The 24246-nt window shown below is 34.8% G+C and overlaps 1 protein-coding gene across 1 annotated transcript; it reads left to right on the forward strand.

Moving 5' to 3' along the window:
* The first annotated feature begins 950 nt into the window (after positions 1-950).
* Positions 951-23518, forward strand: LOC133189155 (guanine nucleotide-binding protein G(q) subunit alpha). The gene is made up of 8 exons (XM_061324563.1): positions 951-1508; positions 10179-10363; positions 10608-10762; positions 11846-11974; positions 12873-13002; positions 14007-14160; positions 18970-19077; positions 19586-23518. Exons 1-8 carry the CDS (start codon positions 1391-1393, stop codon positions 19666-19668), a joined length of 1062 nt encoding a protein of 353 aa, XP_061180547.1. The 5' UTR covers positions 951-1390; the 3' UTR covers positions 19669-23518.
* The last annotated feature ends 728 nt before the right edge of the window (positions 23519-24246 follow it).

Consider the following 24246-nt stretch of genomic DNA (forward strand, 5'->3'; position numbering starts at 1 on the left):
AGATTCCGTTTGATAAGTTATCAATAAAATATTTTATAATACCATATCTTTATGTCCGAAACAGCCAAAACACATTTACATCTGTATTTGTTGACGTTTTGTCTCAAACCGGAAACAGATTACACTACTCTAAAACATGACTCTAATCCGTGCAACTCAACTAATTCCGGAAACAAATGAAATTGTATATATTCTTTAGAAAATCAAATCTATATGTTTAGCAAAAACTTTCTGTGATTATAACATAACAATTCTGTACATATAACCTGTTCACTATTGTTTAAACTCAAAATAAAGACTTTTCACTGAACTCTACCCACGTGACTAGACCATGCTGCATCAAAATACTAGCGAATACATTGAAATTCACCTAATCGCAATATTTTGAGAAACAAAATGTCTTATATCAAACATATTATATATCAAGAAAACAGTTACAAACATGTTAACATGTACAAATTTATGTTCTTACCTAAAAAGAACAGGAGAGGTGAAGTACGTTACGTTTATTTGGCGGGTTTCAGCAACAATAAAAGTTTAACCCAAGATACCCCACATTCCGGATTTACACACATCCAAGAGTTATCTCTCTTTGATCATAAATTCTATAACAGACTAATACATTATACAAAAAAATGGGGGTGGCTGAAACCCAATATAAACTACGTCACACAATATTATGATAATTTAACAAAGATGTAATTTTTTAAACACATCAAGCAAAATACACAAATGCAAAAAAAAAATCAGTTTAAGGTACTTTAATTTGGATAAAAGATTAAATTAGCTTTTTTATTTCTACATATTTTTTAAATTTTTTTTTTCGAGCCGTTGTATATCAACGAAGAAGAAAAGTGACATGTGCTGATAATGGTTGCATTTCTGAATGAAAACGGCTAATTTCGTATGCAATGGTATGGCTGTTCCCATTGGCTGTTCCATCTATTGAGCACAGACACCGATCGTCGCCGATGTTTACAATATTTACCGACAATTAAATTCCCCGGCCTGAGGTATCGCTTACTAGTGTCCTGAATTCCCCGATTAATAAGTGCAATTAAAAGGACTCTTATTTTTTGTTAATTAGATGCGAGCGGACCATCAGGTGTGCGGAATCGCGATTGGCCAGCGTCGAGCTCTGCGAACATCGGCACCACACCCTATAGCTCATCGCACGACGAGGCCGAATTGTTATTACTGACAATCGCTCTGGACGCCATTAAATTGTGTGGTTGAATTTGGGACTTAGAAGCCCCCATGTGCGGGTGAAATTTACACGGTGTACATCACCCCCAGCTTTTACTGAACGCTGAAAAATCGGCGTATTTAGTCGACGAGGCAGCGGCCAATATTCTAATCGGGGGACTCGGTCGAACGTCAATGTGAGAAAATGGCATGTTGTTTAAGCGACGAAGCGAAGGAACAGCGCCGAATTAATGAGCAAATAGAGAGGGAGATTCGGCGAGACAAAAGGAACCAGCGGAGAGAACTAAAGCTTCTTTTGCTAGGTAAGAATGCGAGATTTTTCCCGGCAAATACGGGACTGAAAATGATGACTTTAGATGCTGATCCCGAAATCGCCGCCATTTTGAATAATTATGGTCTTGATTCACATGAAAATAAACCGGGTTTTTGTCATTTATTAAGCGTCTTGTCGAAGTTAGACCTTGAATTTTCAGTTATGAGAGTAATTACAAATTATATATTGGGTTCACTTGTTTAGGGGATTAAGAATTCAACACTAGATAATGATAAAACCCGAGATGCATGTTGATGCAGTTTTTAGCGAAATGCATCTTGTGTCATGGCGAAATATGCAGCTTTTTCCAACGACACAGTTGAACATAGCATGCTGGAATGTTTTCAGAACTTAAGACAATCTTACAAACACACAATTTTACATGCAAGCAGTCTTGCAGTATTATTTTTACCCCATTGAAACATGGCTTTGCATCACAGTATTTGACGCCATTTTGAATAATTAAGTTGTGTTCACAGTGTATTGAATAGACTTGAAAGAAGAAAGTATTAAGCCTAGTTATCACATAGTCCTCTTCTATGTTTCATCACGGGTGTCGCAATACATAGCAATGTAACCAAGTGTCAAATTGGGTCAGTTGACCTAATTTAGAATTGCAGTGTACACGCCATTTTGATAATAATATTGGATTGGCCAGTCTATAGGTAGTGTATATTTTTAGAGAAACGTCATCAATTTGAAAGTGAAACTTTAAATTGTTTGATGATATTGATGAACTGTAGTTTCGTCCACATCTTGTTTCATGGTATAGTCTTGGAGAAGTTGTTTTTCTTGTGTATGATTTTATATTTTTTGGTTAATCGTAGATCCAAGCAGCTGTTTCAAATGTTGCAGGTTCAACTCGGAGCAGGGACACATACTGTCCCATTCCCTCTGTTACGCTAGTACATGTGTAAAGAGACAATTATGGATACCTGTCAAATAAGAATATTTTGATAAGAAATTCAAATTCAGTGATGTCTGATTATTACTGCAAGGATTGGGTGCATCTTGTGTGGTGCAACTGATGAAGCTCTTTACGTATTACAGGGTGTATCCCAAGTTGATTAGTTGACAACATATATACAACATTTTTTTCTCGATAGAGAGGACTTCACAAATGTCTGTAAATTGTATGTAGTATTGCACGTCATTGCAGAGATTCAAACTCCTGACTGTGAATAACACACTTGGCATACCACTGACTCAAGTGATCTCATTAATTGTCAAGCACTTACTGCCTTAATTTTATCACCTTTACTGAAAAAGAGATCAGAATTGACGGTTACTTTTTGTATATGATTATATTTAATGCCAATAAAAGGAAACTTTTCTCAATGATGTCATTGGAAATTAAAGGACAGTTTGGGCCTTGCTTAAAGTACTTGGATCAGGGTTGAATTTCAGGTACACTGAAGCCACTAGATACAAATGAAACAGCTGTTGATATTTTCGTTACTGAGTCATGTAGCATTAATCTTCCTGAAAAAAAAAAAAGCTTGCGGACTAGCGGGCCATTTTGATGATAGTTTGTTTTTAAAATAATATTTTAGATTGCTTTTTCCCTTGCTGTGTCATCACTGGTTTTCTCATGTAGAATCTTTTTGATATTGATATATTATTATAATCATGATAATCAATGGTAATGTTACAACATTGCTATCAGTGTCCTAATTTCTATATATATGCACAGGAAGAATGAAATCACTTTGAGTTCCAATATCTTTCAGTATTATTAAATGTAGCATAATTCATTTTGTGCAGTGTATTTTTATTTTTTTTTTCAAAATTCATGGTCATTTATATAAGTTTGTTTATGATAAAATTTGATATTCAGTGCAAACTGATACACAATGTTACATAATGTTTCTTTAAAAAAAAAAAGTCTGTGACAGGAAAATCTATGTTGGAAACAGCTTTCGAAGGCTTTGAAATAGCATTTCTAATTTTATCTGAACAAATATGAAAAATTAAAGAACACAGGATCAAGGTCATCTGATGAAGGGATGTGTTGGTCGTGATTTCACCCTTCTCCATTAAATATCTTAAACAAAATAAATTCAGTATTCATCAAGTTCATGATAATCTTCTTCAAGTAATGCTGCCTGATTTTGTTTGATTAATTTTCGAAAAAATAACTAGTAGTATGTACTAGGGGTGGAGAAAAATTTGATAAACCAGACAGGGATTCGAACCCGAGCCCTTTGAATCTCCAGTCAGGTGCTCTACAAACTGAGCTCTAGAGCTGTGATGTGGCCACTGGTGATCAGACCCTTCTGACCGCTGCATTCCTCCCTCTGTAAAGGTCTTTTCCCCCGCAAACACCAACCCAGGCTCTTCCGTGGCAGGTTCTTCACCTGTCACTTCCAGGTCATGGCACCAAATTTAACAGGAGAGGAGAAAAATGGGATGGACCAGACAGGGATTCGAGTCCTGACTCCCTGAATCTCCAGTCTGTTGCTCTATAAATAGAGCCACCAGCGATTGAACCTGTCTGATCACTAGAAGTCTACCACTGAATCTCCCAGAACCCATATGGTGCCTATTTTAAAAAAAAATCTAGACTTAAAGAGGGAGTGTCCCTGCCTGACCCTCACTGGCACCCCAAGGAAACATGGTCGGCCAGGGCTCAACATTAATTAAAATACCCACTTACCTTTTTGCTAACAAATGTTACTTGTCCAAATTTATTGTTGACTTGCAATAAGAATTTTGAAAAAATTGTAGAACTTTATTTGAAGAAAGAAGTAGTATATGTTTTGACTTTCAAGGATTTGTTTAATTATAAAAATAAAAACATTGCTAGTCTTAAATACACTAGCAGTGTCTGTAACCTAGCCTTGATCGCGCTCATCCCTTAACAACACCCGGACATAAATGATTGACTGAGCCCTTATAAGGTTGTAACCTTTGTGATTTAAAAAAAAAATCACAGTATGAAGTGAATTCTGGGGGGGATTTTTTCAATCATATTTACAATATTCCTTAATTGTACAATAAGTAACTGATTCTAGAGATTGACTTGTCTGATCACAAAATGAACTGACCTTACCATAATGTTGAACTCTGACAACCTTAAATATTTATACTCATTTGATCACAGTCCACATGTATTTCACATTCCATAGAGAGAAAACATGATCAATTTACATTTAACATGATTTAAATTGTTTATAAATAATTCTGATTCTGAGAAGTCTCTTTGTTAAGACTAAAATTATCAAACAACGTGTCAATCTGATATTTTATGTTGTTAGTAAACTCCTGATGTTTCCTGTTTAATCTTATATTAACAATCGGATTGAAATGTCATTAGAAATTCTTTAGTACGTCTTTGTAGTACAGTGAAACCTTTCTTATCCGACATGCAATTGGACACAAATTTTGTGTCGAAATAGACAGGGTGTCAGATTGGAAAATTGTGAAGTGGGAATGAAGATTTAGTAAGATTAGAATTCACAGTGAATCAGATTGTTTAGGTGTGGATTAAACAGTTTTTACTGTAATAATAAGGCTGAGCATTCTGTAGAATTCTAATGTCTGCCATAACATGGGGACTTGGTTTTTAAGGTATCATTCAAAAGGCCCTAAAAGACACTTCAAAGTGCAGAGAGCTTGGCAAAGCAAAAGTTGGTACCTATTTTGTTATCAACTTAGATTGGCAGGGGCACGAACCCACAACCTTAAAACTATGGAGTGAGCAGTCTTTCCACTGAAATATTTTGATGGTGCAGGTGATAGGTGAAGATTCTCTCCACAAGTAATAAATAAATTCAGAGCTATAGTCATTGTTTTACTTTATATAACTGGTACCAATAAATGGTACCATTCCCAATACCAAAAAAAGTTAATTTTTCCCAATTTTCATTTTTGAGACTAAAAATTCCCAATTCAACTGCCAAGCAACAGACTACAATGACATTGTATTTCTTTTTATATGAAACATTGAAAAAGATGACTAATTGTTACATTTCCACTTAAATCGAAAGTAGAGATTACTCGTAATATGGCGGGACCTGTGGTGTAGACAGCGTAGTGTCATACATTTTGACAAATTGAAAGCATGAAAATGTGAAAACAAGGGACATTGATATGAAAAACAATGAATACTTGTTTATTCTTTAAAACATGGAGTAATAGGTAATGAGGTTGGAATAAATGCAGAATATGTTTCATTTGTTTAAATGACAGAAAATTCTCCTTTGTTCTACTTCGATGCAATTTTTACCAATTGAACCGGTACCGGACCCTTTCCCAATGGGAAGAAGAAAATCGCTGTTAAGAGATTGATTCTGCTAGATAGGTGAACTCCCCCCTCCTCCAATGTGTTCCCTCATCAGTCCCTCCCTACATGATTTGTGTATCATCATTATCACTGTACTGCAGTGTGTGCAAAGAACAAACTCAGAAATTAAAACAATAATTTTTTTGGCTCGAAATGTAAAACCATGGACAGCATGGCATTCTCCAAAACTTACATAACACTTTTCTTTGGAAGGGAGTCATTCACCAGCAGAGTGGCTCAGAGGACATGCAAGTTTGGGATACAGAGATTACATGTAGATATTGACATCTACCTATGTATATTGCATGCTGTATAAATACATCTAGGCCCCCACCTCTCTCTGTGTACCTCCCTAATCTATATTGATGCCTTTTCCACACCCTTATTTATTATACTGAAAATTGTGAAACACCTTTGTTCCATTATATGACATGGCTACTTCATATACATGTAATACTTATTATGATTTTGGAGAAAAGGGTTTGAATGATTGTAAACTTGTCAGGTGCCGTGTAAGTGAAAATGTGAATCAGATTAAAAAAAAAAAAAGACAAGACAAATTTTTGTCCTTTGCTGAAAAATGTTTGGATAAAATGATAAAAATATTTTTGAAGTAGGAAAATAATAGAAATTAGAAATAAGAGCAACAAGAGTTTCACTAAAGGACATTTAAACATATAATTGCATATCCCCCCCCCCCCCCCCCCCCGACCCCATCCCACCCCCCTCTTTCTCCTGGAATAAGTAATCAGCATTTTCATTTTGTTACCTTTTCCCCAAATTTTTAAATATATATGGTGCCTGTTTAAATTTAGCACTGTTCTCATTATAGGTTGGTTTTAATCATCCTCAGGGACATGATGTTACTGTCATCATTGTAATGTTGGTTACTGATTGTCAAAAGTTTCCATGTTTTCAGTGCAAATGGCAACAATGCAGTGTTTGGATAATTAAATGGAAAGGGGGGGGGGCATATAACATGAACCTTTATAACACTTATAATGGGTCATTTTTCTAAAATGGGGCAATTTTTTCAACAAAGGAATTTCACACTTGAAAATCTGTTAAATTCTGGTCAATTTTCCCCATATTTTGAAGATTTTACCTCATTCTGCTGTAGGGTTGTCCCAAAGACCCGGGGGGGGGGGGGGGGGGGTATTTCCCCGCCTATAGTAACATTATCCCATAGTTATTCAGGTATTCCCCCTCAACCCCCTATTAGGGAAGGATCCCCAGACACACACACACCCTCTAACTACTTTCTTGATGTGCTCTGCTATTTCAGTTCTTAGGGACAACCCTGTGGTAATAATATTTTTTTTCAAATAACTGCATAGCTAAAAAACCTAGTTTTGAGAAGATGTGTAAAATTCCCTGTCAGAACCTGAAGAAGTGCACCTTAGGAATATTTAATCATTTGGTTTTTGCCCTTCGGAGGTCGTATTACATTAACATTTGGAGTTTAATTAAGATTAGACGGCTCTGAGAATGATCACATGTTCCCTATCTGTATAAGTGATACAGGAGATTTCCTGCCTCTAATGAAGTGTCATACAGCATGTAGTACAAGAGACAGAATTCTAAAATGGAAAACAGTTGCAATGTGACACAGAAAGTTGAGGGTTTCAGTCAGTTTTAATTACTGGACATTAAAGACAGAAATCTGAAGGTCTCTGAATCACGATATTATTTAATGTGTGATTTACACTCTTATATAAATTTATCAATTTCAATTAATTTATTTGAGCAAAACCACTCCATTTATAATAAAAAACAAAATTTGCTGATTCATTGAAATGCTCCATTGGTTGTAAAGTTGATTGTTCTCCATTGGTTGTAAAGTTGATTGTGCTTCTTTGGTTGTCAAATTGATTGTGCTCCCTTGGTTGTAAAGTTGATTGTTTTCCATCGGTTGTCAAGATGATTGTGCTCCTTTGGTTGTAAAGTTGACTGTGCTCCATTGGTTGTAAAGTTGATTGTGCTTCATTGTGCTCCATTGGTTTTAAAGTTGATTGTTCTCCATTGATTGTAAAGTTGATTGTGCTCCATTAGTTGTAAAGTTGATTGTTCTCCATGGGTTGTAAAGTTGATTGTGCTCCTTTGGTTGTAAAGTTGATTGTGCTCCTTTGGTTGAAAAATTGATTGTGTTCCACTGGTTGTAAAGATGCACATAAGGGCATCAGGGGGGTCCAGAACCAACCCCCTCTCGGGGATTTTCAGTTTTCAAATTTGTATAGTGAAAATGAAAAAGGCGAAAATAACAAACAGTGGTCAATCTAAAAAAATCTTTAAACAGTACAAATCTGTGAAGAGGGCATAAAACTAGGACCCCTGGAAATTCCAGATGTGGGATAAGGAGTCTAGGAGGAGTAAGCATTGCCTCTTGACCAGTCACACCTGCCGTGAGCCCTATTTATTGATCAGGTAGACAAAGCATTCAGATCCATAGTCAAATTCAGTATAAAAACAAAGGCCTAACAATTGGTATGAAACATGTCAGCCAAAATACTACCCAGTGATAGTTATATTTGCTAACAAGGTTATTATAAGTTCCATATAATTAAGTAAATGCTGACTTTAAATGAGGTTGAAATCCCTGTAACATCAACTTATCTGTAGGTAGCCTGCCTCGGTTTAAAAATAGATCATACTCGGAGCATACTCTTGAGTATCGAATAAGTTGGAAGATGTAAACACCATATGCAGGTGATAGTTGGATATTACTACATAAAATAAGGAAAATTGATGATGATAAAGCTGATATCAGAAGTCATCTTGTTTGTCATACAATTTAGTTGTTAGTAGGCCTGATGATCTTTATAGATCTTTACTTGGACAATTGGACATAGTTAAATTAGCGGAATTTCCTCTGATATACAGGTATTTATATGACCTTGTTTTATACATGTGAGTTGGACATCCTTGTTTGGATTACTGGACACAGTTGTCATATGACTGTGACATGATATGCAGGTAGATAAAGGTGAATTCTGTAATCATCTCCCTGAAATACTCTAAATAATTTTTACTTGACAAGTGTGATATTCAGGTATATTTAGGTGAACTGCATTGACCTTTGCCGAAACTTAACAGTTTTCAAGTGACACATCCGATACAGGTGAGTTATACGGTCCTCAACCTAAAGTACTGGACACAGTATTTACTTGATACATTATCTGATATATAGGTAGATATAGGTAAATTATATTGTCCTCAACCTAAAGTACAGGTAACATTTAACAGGTGAGCTATACAGTCCTTGACCGACAGTACTGGACACAGTTTTTACCTGACATCTGATACACAGGTAGATACAGGAAATCTCCTGTAATAGGATTAAGACCTCATCATTATCTGTGATCTTGTAGCCATAGCTACCTGGCTGTCATGTTTCTGAATTCCTGGCACGGGAGGGATAGATTTCAGAATCGGTTTTGCTGTGGAGTAGGGGGTCTCGTGATAGAGACATGTGTATGACCTATTGATATCGGTGACAGATCGATGACAGTGTAGCTCTGTTTCTGTTATACGTGATTGTACTTTAGTCAGCTTAGTTTTGGGAAAATGTTGTACCCCCCAGAAATCAGTGTTGGTTATGTAACCGTCATCTCTTCAGAGCAAAGTAACATGAGTGGGTGGTGATCACCCAAACAAGTCTAGAATTTACCAAATGCACTATCATTTAAGGACATACGCAATGTACCTTACCTGCTGATAATTTTTCAAGATATTCTTCATTTAAGATTATAATGCCATCAGATGTTCGTAGAAAAAAATTCAGCATGCATTACCAGGGGTTTTGAAAAGATATCAATTGATGAAAATTCTTGTATAATTTAAAGAAAAATACCGGTATACAAAAATTACTAAACATATTTTCTAAATGTTTATCCAAACTTGTTTTAGAAGAAGTGTAGAACAGCATATATAGACATAAAAATGAAGCGCACAGTTCCTTTAAGTATTGGAACTCTTCAACTCCAGGGAAAAAGACAGTAAAGTTCAAACTATGTTGCATATGTCCTGAAGAGATAAATCTAAATGGAGTTACTTTTTTTACTTAGAATCAACCAGTATGTATAGAATGACCAAACATGGTTATTTTTTTCTTCCAATCTTGCAAGTTCATGACCATGGAAAATTTTTCCCTTGATGCACATGAAGCATGATGAATATTTTAGGTAAAAAAAATGCTATAATAATACTTTATTAATAAGTGGTTGGGACAACCAAATCACTTTGACATATCCATGGCATTCAAGATATCTGTTCGAGATACCAAAGTTTAACCGTAAATGTATTTTATGAACATTTTGACAATACCGTTATAATTGATTGGTAAGTCTATATTAAGTCATCGTTCTCTGTTGACAGGTACGGGAGAGAGTGGAAAAAGCACCTTTATCAAACAGATGCGAATCATTCATGGCTCGGGCTATTCAGACTCGGACAAAAGTGGATTCATCAAAATTGTATATCAGAATATCTTCATGGCTATGCACTCCATGATTAGAGCCATGGATACGTTGAACATCTCATACAGTGATCCAGCCAATGAGGTAAGTTCTTATTGTAAATGAGACCTATATTCTTATTGTAAATGAGACCTATATTCTTTCTCTCAACCAATCAGATGATTTTATAACATATGGTGATTTAGCCAATGAGAATAGTTCTTTGACTGTAATTGAGGCCTGTTCTTCATCTTAGCCAATTAGATTACAGTATTCTAGGAACAAATTGCCGTATTCTGTATGAATTTGTCTTTCCAGATGGTGTATAATTGCATATTCTAAATTGTAGGAAAACGGTCTGTTGGTCCGACAAGCCGATTTTGAGACGATTCACACTTTTGAGGAACCTTATGTTAGTGCAATTAAGGCATTGTGGGCAGATGATGGAATCCAGGAGTGTTTTGATCGCAGGAGAGAGTACCAGCTAACGGACTCTGCTAAATAGTGAGTACCTTTAAGTTCAAGGTAAAAACTGATAAAAAGTGAGTACTTTGAAGTTGAGAGTTAGTCCAAATGTTCAAATGATCAAGGATCAACAGAGACAGTTTAAGAGCAGTTTAAACTTCTGAAAAGAGTGCCTCAGCATTTGGGGTAAAAAAAAATCCACATATTGATATTCTATGTATAAAACAATTTTTTGAGAATTTATTCCCCAGTCAGGGGTGAGACTGAAATCCGTCATTTTTAAAATGACGATTTTAAGCCATAAATTAAAATTTTTATTTTGACTTAAACTCGTCATTTTTAAGAAAATGAGAAAAACAGTCATAAAAATTTAGAGTGTTTCTAGAATACCGAGTTACCTCTCTTTGAAAAATGTTAGATCCACCAACCGAAAAAAGGACAAAAAACATCGTAAACAAACTTCATTTCTCTAATACAGTTGACTACAATACTGGTTATGTTGACAGTATAAATTTCCCAAGCAAAAATAAGAGTGGAAGAGTTATTTGTCAATTTATTTGCATTAAATAGGAAAGAAGACAAAAATGACGATATTCCGTCTTTTTTCAAAATGGAGGGTCTGGGCGCACTGAAATATCTCGCTTGTTTTACGGGGCGCACTACTTTTTTACGGCTTTAACTTTTTGTCGACACTTTTCTCTACAAGTACGTATTCTTCCAGACGGTGTACTATATGTTTTTCTAGGGCTAAAAGCCATGTAAAAATGGCGAATTAGTTCTACCAAAATTCGACATTTTACCGCTAAATAATAACTTTCACCTTCCATGTTGATGTTCTAACGCACGTGGTCGGCAGTAATTAGTGACCCGGATGAAATGAAACTTGCGCAAACACTCTTCTTTCAGCGGTGAATTCAAATTTCGCTTTTATGTAACCAGGATAGAAGAATTAAGTTGAAAAAGAAAATATGACGATAGTAAGTCATATTGACAAAAATGACGAAAATACGTACTTAGTAAATATGACGATTATCCATCATTTTTCAAAAATGACGGAGTTCAGTCTCACCCCTGACTGTTCCCCAAAACTGATTTTAATGATGAATATTTTCCTTATTACAGCTATCTAGATGATGTTGATCGTATCGCAAATCCGAATTACTTGCCAACGTTACAGGACATATTGAGAGTGAGAGTTCCGACGACGGGCATTATAGAGTATCCATTTGATTTGGATAGTATCATATTCAGGTGAGGGACATTATAGAGTATCCATTTGATTTGGATAGTATCATATTCAGATGAGGGACATTATAGAGTATCCGTTTGATTTGTATAGTATCATATTTAGGTGGGGACATAATAGAGTATCCATTTGATATGGAAAGTATCATATTTAGGATGGGACATTATAGAGTATCCATTTGATGTGGATATTCAGGTGATGGGCATTATAGAGTATCCATTTGATTTGGATAGTATCATATTCAATTGGGGACATTATAGAGTATCCATTTGATTTGGATATTCAGGTGATGGACATTATAGAGTATTCATTTGATTTAGATAGTATCAGTTGGGGACATAATAGAGTATCCATTTGATTTGGATATTCAGGTGATGGGGATTATAGAGTTTCCATTTGATTTGGATAGTATCATATTCAACTGGGGACATTATAGAGTATCCATTTGATTTGCATATTCAGGTGATGGGCATTATAGAGTATCCATTTGATTTGGATAGTATCATATTCAGGTGAGGGACATTATATAGTATCCATTTGATTTGGATAGTTTCATGAATTTCTTCTTATATTGAGGACTTGTAAAACATCCACATGATTGGGAATTCTCATATTGAAAATATCTGTTTGATGTAGAAAGAACACACATTTTTTAGCTCACCTGAGCTGAAAGCTCAAGTGAGCTTTTCTGATCACCCGTTGTTCTTATATTGAGGGTTTGCAAAATATTTGTTTACTTTGAAATTACAGTATTCTGATGAGATCTCTTTAATTTGATTTAGAAAGAAAAATTGTAAGAAAAACAAATTTTCTGAATATCTATTTTACCTGAGTAATACCTTATTTAACACACTGTTATGTGTTGTAGTGTACAGCTTTTTAACACACTGTTATATGTTGTAGAATGGTGGATGTTGGAGGCCAGAGGTCAGAACGAAGGAAGTGGATTCACTGTTTTGAGAATGTAACGTCCATCATGTTTCTGGTGGCCTTGAGTGAGTACGACCAGGTCTTGGTCGAGTCCGACAATGAGGTGAGAACAGAGACCATACAAGGGTTTATTTGTCTATTGTGATTTTATAGGGGCCATGATTACCATGATTCCCAGATTTAGTTTTGGAAATACATTTCCTGGGTTAAGGCACCAAGTCCTTTGGTTGTGACGGGATACCTGTTTCATGGGTTATGTTAAGGTCCTTAAAGCAGGGGTTTTTGGGAGCTCTTGTTTCTCTGGTTATGTTAAGGCCCTTTAGTTAAGAGGAGTTTTTTTTTTAAGTACTTGACTCCTAGGTTATGTTAATGCACTTAAACCTTGGGTTTTGGTGAGGCACCTGTTTCTAAGGTTGCTTAAGGAACCTAAACCTTGGGTTTTGGTGATGCACCTGTTTCCTGGGTAACAATAAGGCAACTAAACTTTGGGTTGTGCTGGGGGACATGTTTCGTGAATTGTGTTAAGGCACCTACATTTTGCCTTGTGTTGGGACACCTGTTTCATGGGTTATGTAAAGCCTCAGATATAGTGGGGCACCTGGTTCCTGGGTTGTGGAAAGGCACCTTAATTTTAAATTGTGTTGGTGCACATTCTTCCTGGGTTGGATAAAGCCAACTTCATTGTAAGTTGTGATGGGTTCCTTGGATTGTGATATGGGAATTAAAGCCTGGATTGTATTGGGGCACCTGTTTCCTGGGCAGGCACCTAAACCCTGGTTTATTGTGGGGCATAATTCCTGGGTTGTGGTTGGACATCTATTTCCTGGATATGGAACACCTGTTTCCTAAGTTGTGATAAGGCACTTATTGCCTAGATCTGGATAGGGCACACATTAACTAGGTAATGGTAGAATATATTCATATTTCTTCAAGATATGTGAAAAATAATTTGGTTTACAAAGTAGGTGGTATTGATGAAACTCTATGATATTGTAAATGTTAATTTATTGCTGGTGCATTCATAGAACCATACACATTTTGACTATTTATAGAATCGTAAATGTTAATCTATTTATAGAACCGTAAATTTTTACTTTCTATTTATAGAACCGTATGGAGGAGTCTAAAGCCCTCTTTAGGATGATCATTACGTATCCATGGTTCCAGAATTCCTCAGTTATCCTATTTCTTAACAAAAAAGATTTACTAGAGGAAAAAATTATGTTGTCCCACCTGGTGGACTATTTTCCTGAATTTGATGGTGAGTGACAGATAGTGTTAACAACTTTAACGTTCATTATTTTCTATGTAGCTTGTAACCCAAGATTTGATTGGTTAGAAAGCCAGGCGTATCAGGGTTTGACATTAACTTTTTTGAGTACTAGACCAGTCGGGCTACTTCCCATAATTTTTACTAGCCCTGACCATAAAATCACTAGCCCTGACCATACTTGAAAATTTTCTTTTTTATAACCTGCTACTATAATGAAAAAAAAGTTTCGAAACCATATTATCTCACGCACGTGTTTTATAAAGGTATACATGTTGACAGACTGTTCCATAGATCGCAGCCCACTGAGTCAGGTTAAGCCGAACCTGCGAATATTATAAGCTTTAAAGAACATTCAAGGAACTTAAATAAAATTATTACCGTAAATATACATGTAAGACTATATTATTCGATGACTATTCATACCAATGATACTGAACAAAGCTAGTTTCGAGATCGAGACTTGTCTATTACAGCCGGGCTAAAAATAGCGATTGTGTCATGCGGGGAAGTTTTCTTTTTCAGAGTAATGGTTGTGTTTGTAATCGAAAAATTAAGAAAGTTTCTTTAAAAAGTATTTAGAATATCTATTTGAAAGACTGAAATGAGGGTTAACATTTATTTCATCCTCACGACCAGTCGGTCTGGTTCACAAACATTTTACACGACCGGACCATTCATTTACTAGACTGGGTCGGTCGGACGTGCCTTAGTGTCAAACCCTGCGTATATTTCCGTACATCTGCCTTGAGCTGGGGGTTAATAATGTGACGTCACATTGCATTGTTTCTCTATCACAAAAAGCAAATAACATGACATCACGATGCATTGTAACACATTGTAAATCTTATTGATAGCTTGATGCACCATCGTTTGGACTTTGGTTTAAAAGAATTTTCTTGGTTACATAGGAATTAAATTCATTATCCAGGTCCAATCAAGGGTGTACGGGGATTTATCATGGGTTGGATTTCTTACACCCTTCAGCCTTCGGCCTCTGGGTGTATGGATTAAACCTGGGGTAAATCCCCGTACACCCTTGATTGGACCTGGATAACTAATATTGTCCCTCTGTTAAGAGAAACAATGAAATATGAAGATAACAGTAATCAAGCTCAAAATTCTATTAAAAGAATACAAACTGGGAACAGAGCAAACATGCACCTCTTAAAAACATCATAGGTGGGATCAGGTGCCGTGGAGGAGTAAGCAAACATGTTCAATGTTGAACAATCACATCCACTGTGTGCTCCTTGTCGTGATCGGGCAAACAGAAAAATCCATAGACAATTCAGTGAGAAATTAATGGCCTAACAATTTGTATGTACAATGTCAGTCAAAGTTTCGACTTGACAATATGTTGTACATGTACTTGCTGACAAGGTCATTGTATCGAAGAAAGAATTTGCGAAATGTTGGCTTTAAATGAGACTGTTCATATCGTTGTTTCACCAACTTATTTGTCAATAGCTTGCCTCGTTTTAGAAATTGTTCATACATGGAGCATGCTCTTGAGTGTCAAATCAGCTGGGAGAGTTAAACTCATATGCAGGTGATAAAGGTATATTGCTACATAAATAAGTGAAGTTGACAATAGAAAAGTTGAAGTCATCACATTTATCATAAAGTTTTGATGTTATGCTACCATTAACAACTTATTCTAGTATCATATCCAAGTATAATAGAGATGTATCAGACTCTGTGATGTCTTTTATTTTGAGTTCAAACGGATATATCAAATCAATGTAGGAATGAAAATGAATATTGTTAATTGATAACACATCATCAAAAAATGTGAAGGTTGAATTGAAGGCCACAGCAAGAGACTTCTTCTTTTCATGAAGAAGTTTTTAAATAACTTCTGCTTAATATGAATACAAAAACAGGTCTGCTAATAACTGGACACAATTAGTACCTATAGGAAGAGACAACTCTCTTTGGAATGAATGAATATTATTCCTTTATAACATGAAAAAAAAGAAGCAATTGGTATAAAAAAGAACATGATCTTATACAGTCCCTGAAACGTTCTACTTTCCCACTTGAACGGTGAGCGAACGCTGAACGAACGCAGAGCGAACGGTGAGCGAACGCAGAGCGAACGGTGAGTGAACGATGTGTGAACGCTGAACGCAACTTGGTGAACGGTAGGTGAACGCTGAACGGTGAGCGAACGCAGAACGCGAACGGAGCGCGAACGCGAGCGCAAAGTGAACGGTGAACGAACGGTGAACGCAAGATGAACGATTTATTCGGAATGCCTCTGATCTTTTCCATGCATTGTATCTATTCTATTGTATTCTAATGTCAGGCGGAAAATAAATAAATATTCAAAAATTGTCCTGAGAAAGATGAAACATGCACATTTAGTAAAACTATCAATTAAGTTTCTTACAATATTTTCTGTACATATGTATGATGTTTAAATTCCACTGTTTAATCACACGATTTTTATCGCTGTAAAACATGTCATTGTTACCGAACGCTGTAGTTTAAAAAATAAAATCATTCTAGTTGTAAAATAAATATGTTTATTCTCATTTGATATATAAAACCATTACAAATAATGATTTTCGAAGAGTACATTACTGACTTACAGAACGAATAACAACGGTTGTAACAACCATACATGTATTTCCGTGTCAAGGCATTTCCGTGTGAAATAATGAGAAAAAAAATAAAAAAAAATATTTTGCTAGTCTGTGGACGTATTGCATGTATACCCTCATATTTAGAAAAAATTAATGCAATAATATATTTATGTGTCTTTTCATTTTTTTAATGATGATTTATTCAGCAGACTTCTACATGTATATCTATAAACAATTCCACGTGATTATACTCGGACAAGGTGATACAAAGAAGCATTCATATTATTTGTTATAGATGAAAATTTCAGAACTTGGTATTTAAGTAATACGTGTTATAGTTTTGATTAAACGGACAAATGAGAGAGAGAGAGAGAGAGAGAGAGATTATGTATTAGCCCCTCTTTTCACAAATGCATGTACATGTACATGTACCTGTATAAACGAAAACTCTTAATTTTTATCTAAATATCTCAGGCAGTGAAAGTAACCTTTTTTTATTTATCAACAAATTCACTTTGTTTGACAGTCATAATCGGTTTTTATTTTCCTGCTTCAAGTTCACACGAAGTCCACGTGCTTGTCCTGTCAATCAAAATCATTCGACACTGTTCAGCCAGGTGTGAAAGTTTCGTCACACCAAAGGCGAGGTGCTACACTGTAGTATTTCCAAGAAGTTTTACATGTTTTATCATTTCTAGATCTGATTCCAATTTTTCCAGTAAATAAATAATTAAAATACATTTGGCATAAACACTTCGAACGAATATGAAACATACTCCCTGGCGAATTTAAAATACCACCGTCAGCGCGTGTATATTTTGAACTACTATTGTTTAATGACTTTTTTAGATGCATGTTTGTTCTGAGACTGAAATTTTTGTGCTACAAAACGCGTTAACTTCTTTTTAAATATTAATTTAAAATATACTGGAAATACTGACTAAGTGACCGATCTACGTGGAAAAGGGGGGGGGGCTTAATCATATTGAATGGCAAACATATAAAGTTATTGTGAAGAAAAGAATTTTTTCTCTCTAACAGTAGAATTTATATATGAATTGTAGTATATTACATTAAATAAATATTTTTTAACCACACTATTTATTTAATTCGTACCAAAGATATTTAATTAACTGGATATCCGCAGTACTATTTATAATTCTCAGAACTAGTTCTAATAAATAAATGTATTTCTATAATAATTGAAAAAAAAAAACGTGTTAGTAATAAATACTTTCTAATTTTCCTGCAGTTGCTAAATTAAATGACATGGATTATTATCTCTCCATTAACGACTTGTCGTCTTTAACATTACAGTAAAATGTTGCAGTGCTTGAAGTACCCCTATATTGCCCGTATTTAAATTTAATTTTTCAGCATCGTTCTACATAGGTACATACTTATAACAACATTTATTTTCCAGAGTAATTTAAATAATAACCAAACAGCTAAGTTAGAATAATAATAATAATAAAGCATATTGTAGATAATTTATTCCAATAAAATAATGATCCTTTAAAAACGATATGTGAATTATTAAATTTGAAATCCCGTAAATCCTTACTTCCAAAAAAGATAAGTCCTTTCACTTCGGAGTTCCGAATGACACTGAAGACTGAACGATAAGTGAACGCTGAACGCAAAGGTGAACGCAAAGTGAACGAACGGAGAGCGAACGGTGAACGCTTTGTGAACGGTGAACGCGAGCGCACGGTGAACGCAGAACGCAAGACTGTGAACGGAGAGCGAACGGTGAACGCACGGTGAGCGAACGGTGAACGCACGCTGAACGAACGGTGAACGAACGGTGAGCGAACGGAAAAATGGGAAAGTAGAACGTTTCAGGGACTGTAGATACTTAATCCACTGGTTCATCCTAATAATGTTTAAAAGAAAACAAAGTTTATTTGGCTTAATCAGTAAGCTGTATTGGAAACTTAAGTCTGGTACTCTAAGAAATATTTGTACATGTACCTTTAAGGTGGCAATCTTGTAATGTTTTGACAAAATCTACCTTGACGTCCTATTTCTTTTTTGAACATTTCATAGACACTTTAGTACAGAGTATGACCAGAAAAATTTGAAAAAAGTGGAGAAAAGATATATCATAATGACATCCAGTCAAGCTCTTAATTGACATAATGTTTACTAAATGCTACGTCATGGTGTTGACATAATGATTACTAAATACTACCTCATGCTGTTTTAGGTCCAAAGAAAGATGCCCAGGCGGCCCGCGAGTTCATACTGCGGATGTTTGTAGATCTTAATCCCGACCCAGACAAAATCATTTATTCTCATTTCACATGTGCAACAGGTAAGTTCAATATTGATGGTCAAAATTCCCTTCATGTAAAATTTTTTTTTTATTTTCTTTTGACTTTTAAATTAGATTAAAAGCTGATTATTTGCATTTATTTTTTGTTTTGTAAGGGACTGAGTGTAGACTGAACAAATATTTTCCACTTTTATGTACCTGTACTTTTTTGCCAAGTGAAATGTCTTTTAATGGATTTTTTATTCATGAGAATTTGATTTTATGTGATATTTGTCCACATTCAGTTGATATCAAAAGGAAAACAAGATAAGAAGCAATATTTTTATTAACCCCCCCTCCCCCCCCAAAAAAAAAATTCTGATATGGAAAAGGAAAGATAACTCTTGTTCAATAACAGTATCAAATAAAACAGGAGTTACCTTTCTTGACAAATAATTACCAATATGCTTTATTTAACAAAAGTTCATGTTATATATACTGACTGTTTGTTTTTATTCAGATAATTGTGTCTCTATTTCATAATGTTTATTCTTTTCTTTTTATTTAGATACGGAGAACATCCGTTTTGTGTTTGCCGCGGTAAAGGATACAATTCTACAGTTAAATCTTAAGGAATATAACCTAGTGTGAGCAGATTCTGGATGCACGTCATTTAAAAAAAAACCTGGAGGTCGAAAGGTTAAATATGACACTTCGATCTCAAGTGGTCAAGGTCATTTTTCACTTTGACCCTGGTCAATTTTTGCTGACCACACACAAAAATAACCTTGAAAAGTGTCCTTGGATAAGAGTTAAAAAAACATTGAAAAAAAAAATTACAAAAAAAAGAGAACAAATGTACTTAAACTGTGTTCTAATTACGTGTTTATTTAATGCGTATACGCAGACCGTGAGTGGCGTCTAGGAGACTGAGAATTTTTTTTATATATATTATATATACATCTATATATATGATTATATCTTCATCATCTCAAGATAGGCAGTGACAGGGGGCTACAGGGGGCTGGCTCCACCCTCAATTTTTCCCCCTCAAAGCAGTTATTTCCCTCTTTTTTATCCCCATTGGTTTTTCCACCCAAAGCAGGTCTACAATTCTCCAATTTTTTTTTTCTCCAAAAACGTACGTTTTCTCTCCCCTCAAGTCAACAAGTGACGGATACATACATTGGATTATCAGAGGAAGACGAAGGAGATGGCATTTTGATCTGTGGAGCATATTCAAGGGAGGAGGCTTTAGGAGCTTATTAGATTTTTTCTTTTCATTTTATGCAAATGTGTTGTGTATAAATCTGAAGTTTATAGAAATATGTAGATAAAGAAAGGCTGTGTTGTTGGGATTTTTTTAATTTTCTTTCAAAGAGAGAAAAAAAAATACACTAAACAGGACACTCCATCAGAAACACCAGTTATGTCCCCTTCCCTTTTTTTGATTTTCTGCAACAATTGTTTAAAAAAAATTTACCCCCTCCCCCCAGTGTTTCCCCCTTTTTCATCTACCCCCTTGTACACCTTTTTTTATGGTGACAGACAAAACCAGTACAAATTGTGTGTTGTGTATGTGATTAAATATTGTGGTGTTATAGTCTCTGTCAAATTGCCAAGGGGAAGCAACTCCGTTGAAAAGTGGTCATAAATTTGTATTGGTGGACCTAAGATTACTATTGGTGGATCTAAGGATATATGTGATTACTACTAAACCCTGGCCTGGATATTCATGTCTATTTTATAAATTGTGGCCCAGGACTCGGAGAGAATGATTTCTATTTAAAATTAAGAAGGACAGATGTGTTTTTTTCCCAATTGTTGTTTAGTGTGCATAATGAGAATTTTTTTTATATATATGAAGATATCAATATACAGCAAGGATTCATTTCCTGATCTTGATCTGAAGAGAGCTCCTATATGCTTGTAAAGTTGCAACCTTGTTGTATTTTGACCATTTCCCAAATCAAGCAAGTTTTAAACTAAGACTGTGTAAAGCTTTAAATTGGAGAAAACATTAGTAAAGTTGACACGGGGCAACATACAATTCTAATGTGTTGCATAAAAATAATGTGTAGCATAAATTTCCTTAATTCAGTAGTCGGTTCTAACTGAAATGAATTTTTTGATGGGAGGTGTATTTTGATGGGTATTATAAGAACTAATGCACTTTTGTACATTTATGCATATGGGAAGCCTTTGAATGCAACAAAATCACCTCTTTATAAAGAAAATTGTAATCTCTTAAGCATTTGAAGACCTGGATGAAAATTGACCACAATTGTTTCTAAACTCTAAGTTACAGCATATGGTACTCTTAGATATAACTTTTCAGATGTTCTTGAAATATTTAATTCTTGACGGTATTTGATCAAAAGACAAGTTTTTGATACCACAAAGTAATAAATAGCATTTAGACTTTTGACATGTCCCCCTAAACTTTGATTGAAGTGCAGATTATTTATGCTGGTATGGATGGTTTGTTGAAATCTAACTAAATTTTCAATGAGTTAATATTATTAATGTTGTGGAACTCTTCAATATTGGAGGTACAAACAATTCCTGAAATGTATCTTTCCTTACAGTAAATGGACATGTACCAGGTGTATCTGTAATGGTTAAATGTGTGAAAACATACATGGCACAATTTTTTGCATTTGAATAAAACGGTCAGAATTTAAAAGAAAAATGTTTTTTTATTATAAGAATGTTTAAAATCATTTCTTTTTCTCAACTTGGGAATATTCATTTGAAATTTGTATGTATAGTTGTATACATTGTAATCTACGGTTAGATAAAATACTAGGCTGATGTACGTTAAATTCAATCCTTCCTAGGCAGGTGTACAAATGATGCATTGATATGTAACTTGTGTATTCTGGTAAATATAGGAGTGATTTTTTTTTGGTTAAAGAAAATTGGCTTTTCATTGGGATGTGGAGGAAAATGCAGCTCTTCTGTAAAGATGATTCTAAATTGGATTGAGTCATTGTCTCCTAAGATTTTACCAGGTCATGTGTTCTCCATGTTGAAATAGTTTATCATTTTCTGACCAGTCTTGCATTACGAGTCTAAAATCTTTGATGTGCAATATATTACTGTACAAGTTATGTGTGGTGTTACGAGGTCTGTAGGTCAATTATTGGACACTGTAAAATGTTTAACCATACTATGTGTGTGTACAAATTCGGTAGGTAGAATTAGGTCAGAGGTCAAAGGTGATTGTTGGTTTAATTGTAATGAATACTGATGTAAAATAAAATGCTTGTCATGAAAGACCATTCAGCTACCTGTGGCATAAGATATACCATTAATTAGGATTAGTATCCTTAGACAACAAATTAACTCGGGACTTGTGTATATTGTTTTGTATTATGTATCATTGGTTGACACAAGTCACATGTCCGACATGTGCTATTTTTAGAACATCGGTCACATGACGTCACATCATGTGACAAAGATATTTTTGTTTCTTTTTTTTTTTTTTTTTTACCAAATGTAGAATTTTCTACGATAGGTGTTTTCATTTGATGTGTGTGTAATATTTCATTGTCAGTGGAATTAATGATATATAAAATACAAACAAGAACCCCTTAAAAAGATGTTGTAAATGTGCAGGGGTGACCTTGTTTATTTCATGTACGCGAAGCCAAGAGCGTTAGACTTTGTAATATGTGTGTGTTTGTGTGACGTTCACTTTTATGTGTATTCGAGAAAGTATGCAAGTTTAACGAGAGGAAATGAGAGAGAGAGTTGATAAGTGTGATATTATATTTTTTCTGAATATTGTTATGAGTAATAGGTGTACAAATATTTGCTGGGGAGTATCATGCAGTGTCAAACTCTACCTTCTATTACTGACCGTAAATAGTGTTTACTTATATATTCTATATTTCTGGTCAGGTTTACCAATTGTTACTTTGATTTGGAATCTAAATTTAGAAAGAAGGAAACTGGAAATTTATTTTTTTGCTCTTTAAATCAAACCATGGTGAAAAAAAAAGGGTTTTTTTACCTTCAGTCTTTCAAATTTTATTCTTGAGGAATTCAGACTTCAGAAATTACAATTATCTTTAAATTCAAAAATAAGAAAATGTATTTGGATTTTTTTTTCTATTTAATCACAAGTTAAATTTTCATGGTTGAAAATTAATTTAATTGTTGAAAATTCTAGTGTATGATTTTTTTTTTCATGTCTATTAAAAAAAACCTCAAGAGAATCAATGAAATAGTAGTGCTCTTTGCATGTCGATAGATTTTTACGCTTAATTTTATGATGGAAAAGGGCCGCGTTTTTTATATATATTTTTAACTGCAGTCATGTGAACAAGGTGTATGACTATATCACTGCAGAGAAATGTTTCTTCATGACAGGTTAACCTGAGTATCTATAAGTGTTTGAGAGACCCGGCGATTTCGAGGCCTGATTGTGGTTCTCTCGGTTGATTCGTCAGTCCATATTATTTATTGTCACCAGTCAATAAAAGCTTAAACTGTACACGCTTGTTACTTATCTTTGAAAATTTTGAGTAACCTTTGTTCTCCCATTATCAACTGTGTTTCATCACTCCCGTGCAGTTGTTCTTTTTTTGTGTTCATAACATTATGAAACACCCAAGACAGTTTTGATTGGCTGCTTATACCAAACTACGATTCTGTTTGGCTGCTTTTCCAGGCTCTAAATTCTCAAAGTTCATGCCTATGACAGCATTAAATACAGGTACTCATGTCTCTTAAAAATAAAAAAAATATTAAGAATCCAGAGTTTGAGAAAAAACATTCACTATCTGGAACTGGTTGTGGAACCTATATTTAACTGTGAAATCAGAAAGTGTTGTGAGGGTTAATTTTCCTTGTTTTCATGGTATGGAGATTGTCATAGGATTTAATTTTCTTCATTTTCATGATTCGAGGAGCCCCACAAATCCATTACCTCCATGAAAAGTTAAAAATTTCTAACTACACATACAGTTTCATGGTTCTTTTTCAACCATAAAATCAAATCCCCACAAACATTATTTCCTCAAAAGAAAAAAATGCACACAAAAACATTGATGCCATGAATAAGTGATTTTATGGTATTGGTGAGATTATTCAGTGGAGTCATCATGTGTAAGGGGGGGGGGGGGCTACTATTAGGGGATTCTGAGGGTTATCATTACCCATGAATTTAAATCTCCCTCAACTATTAACTTTGCCATGGTGTAACGGTTCATTGAAACTTAG

The sequence above is a fragment of the Saccostrea echinata genome, unplaced genomic scaffold (genome assembly GCF_033153115.1).
Source record: "Saccostrea echinata isolate AGI-Se365-2 ecotype Australia unplaced genomic scaffold, CSIRO_AGI_Sech_v1 ptg000017l, whole genome shotgun sequence".
Classification (NCBI taxonomy): domain Eukaryota; kingdom Metazoa; phylum Mollusca; class Bivalvia; order Ostreida; family Ostreidae; genus Saccostrea; species Saccostrea echinata.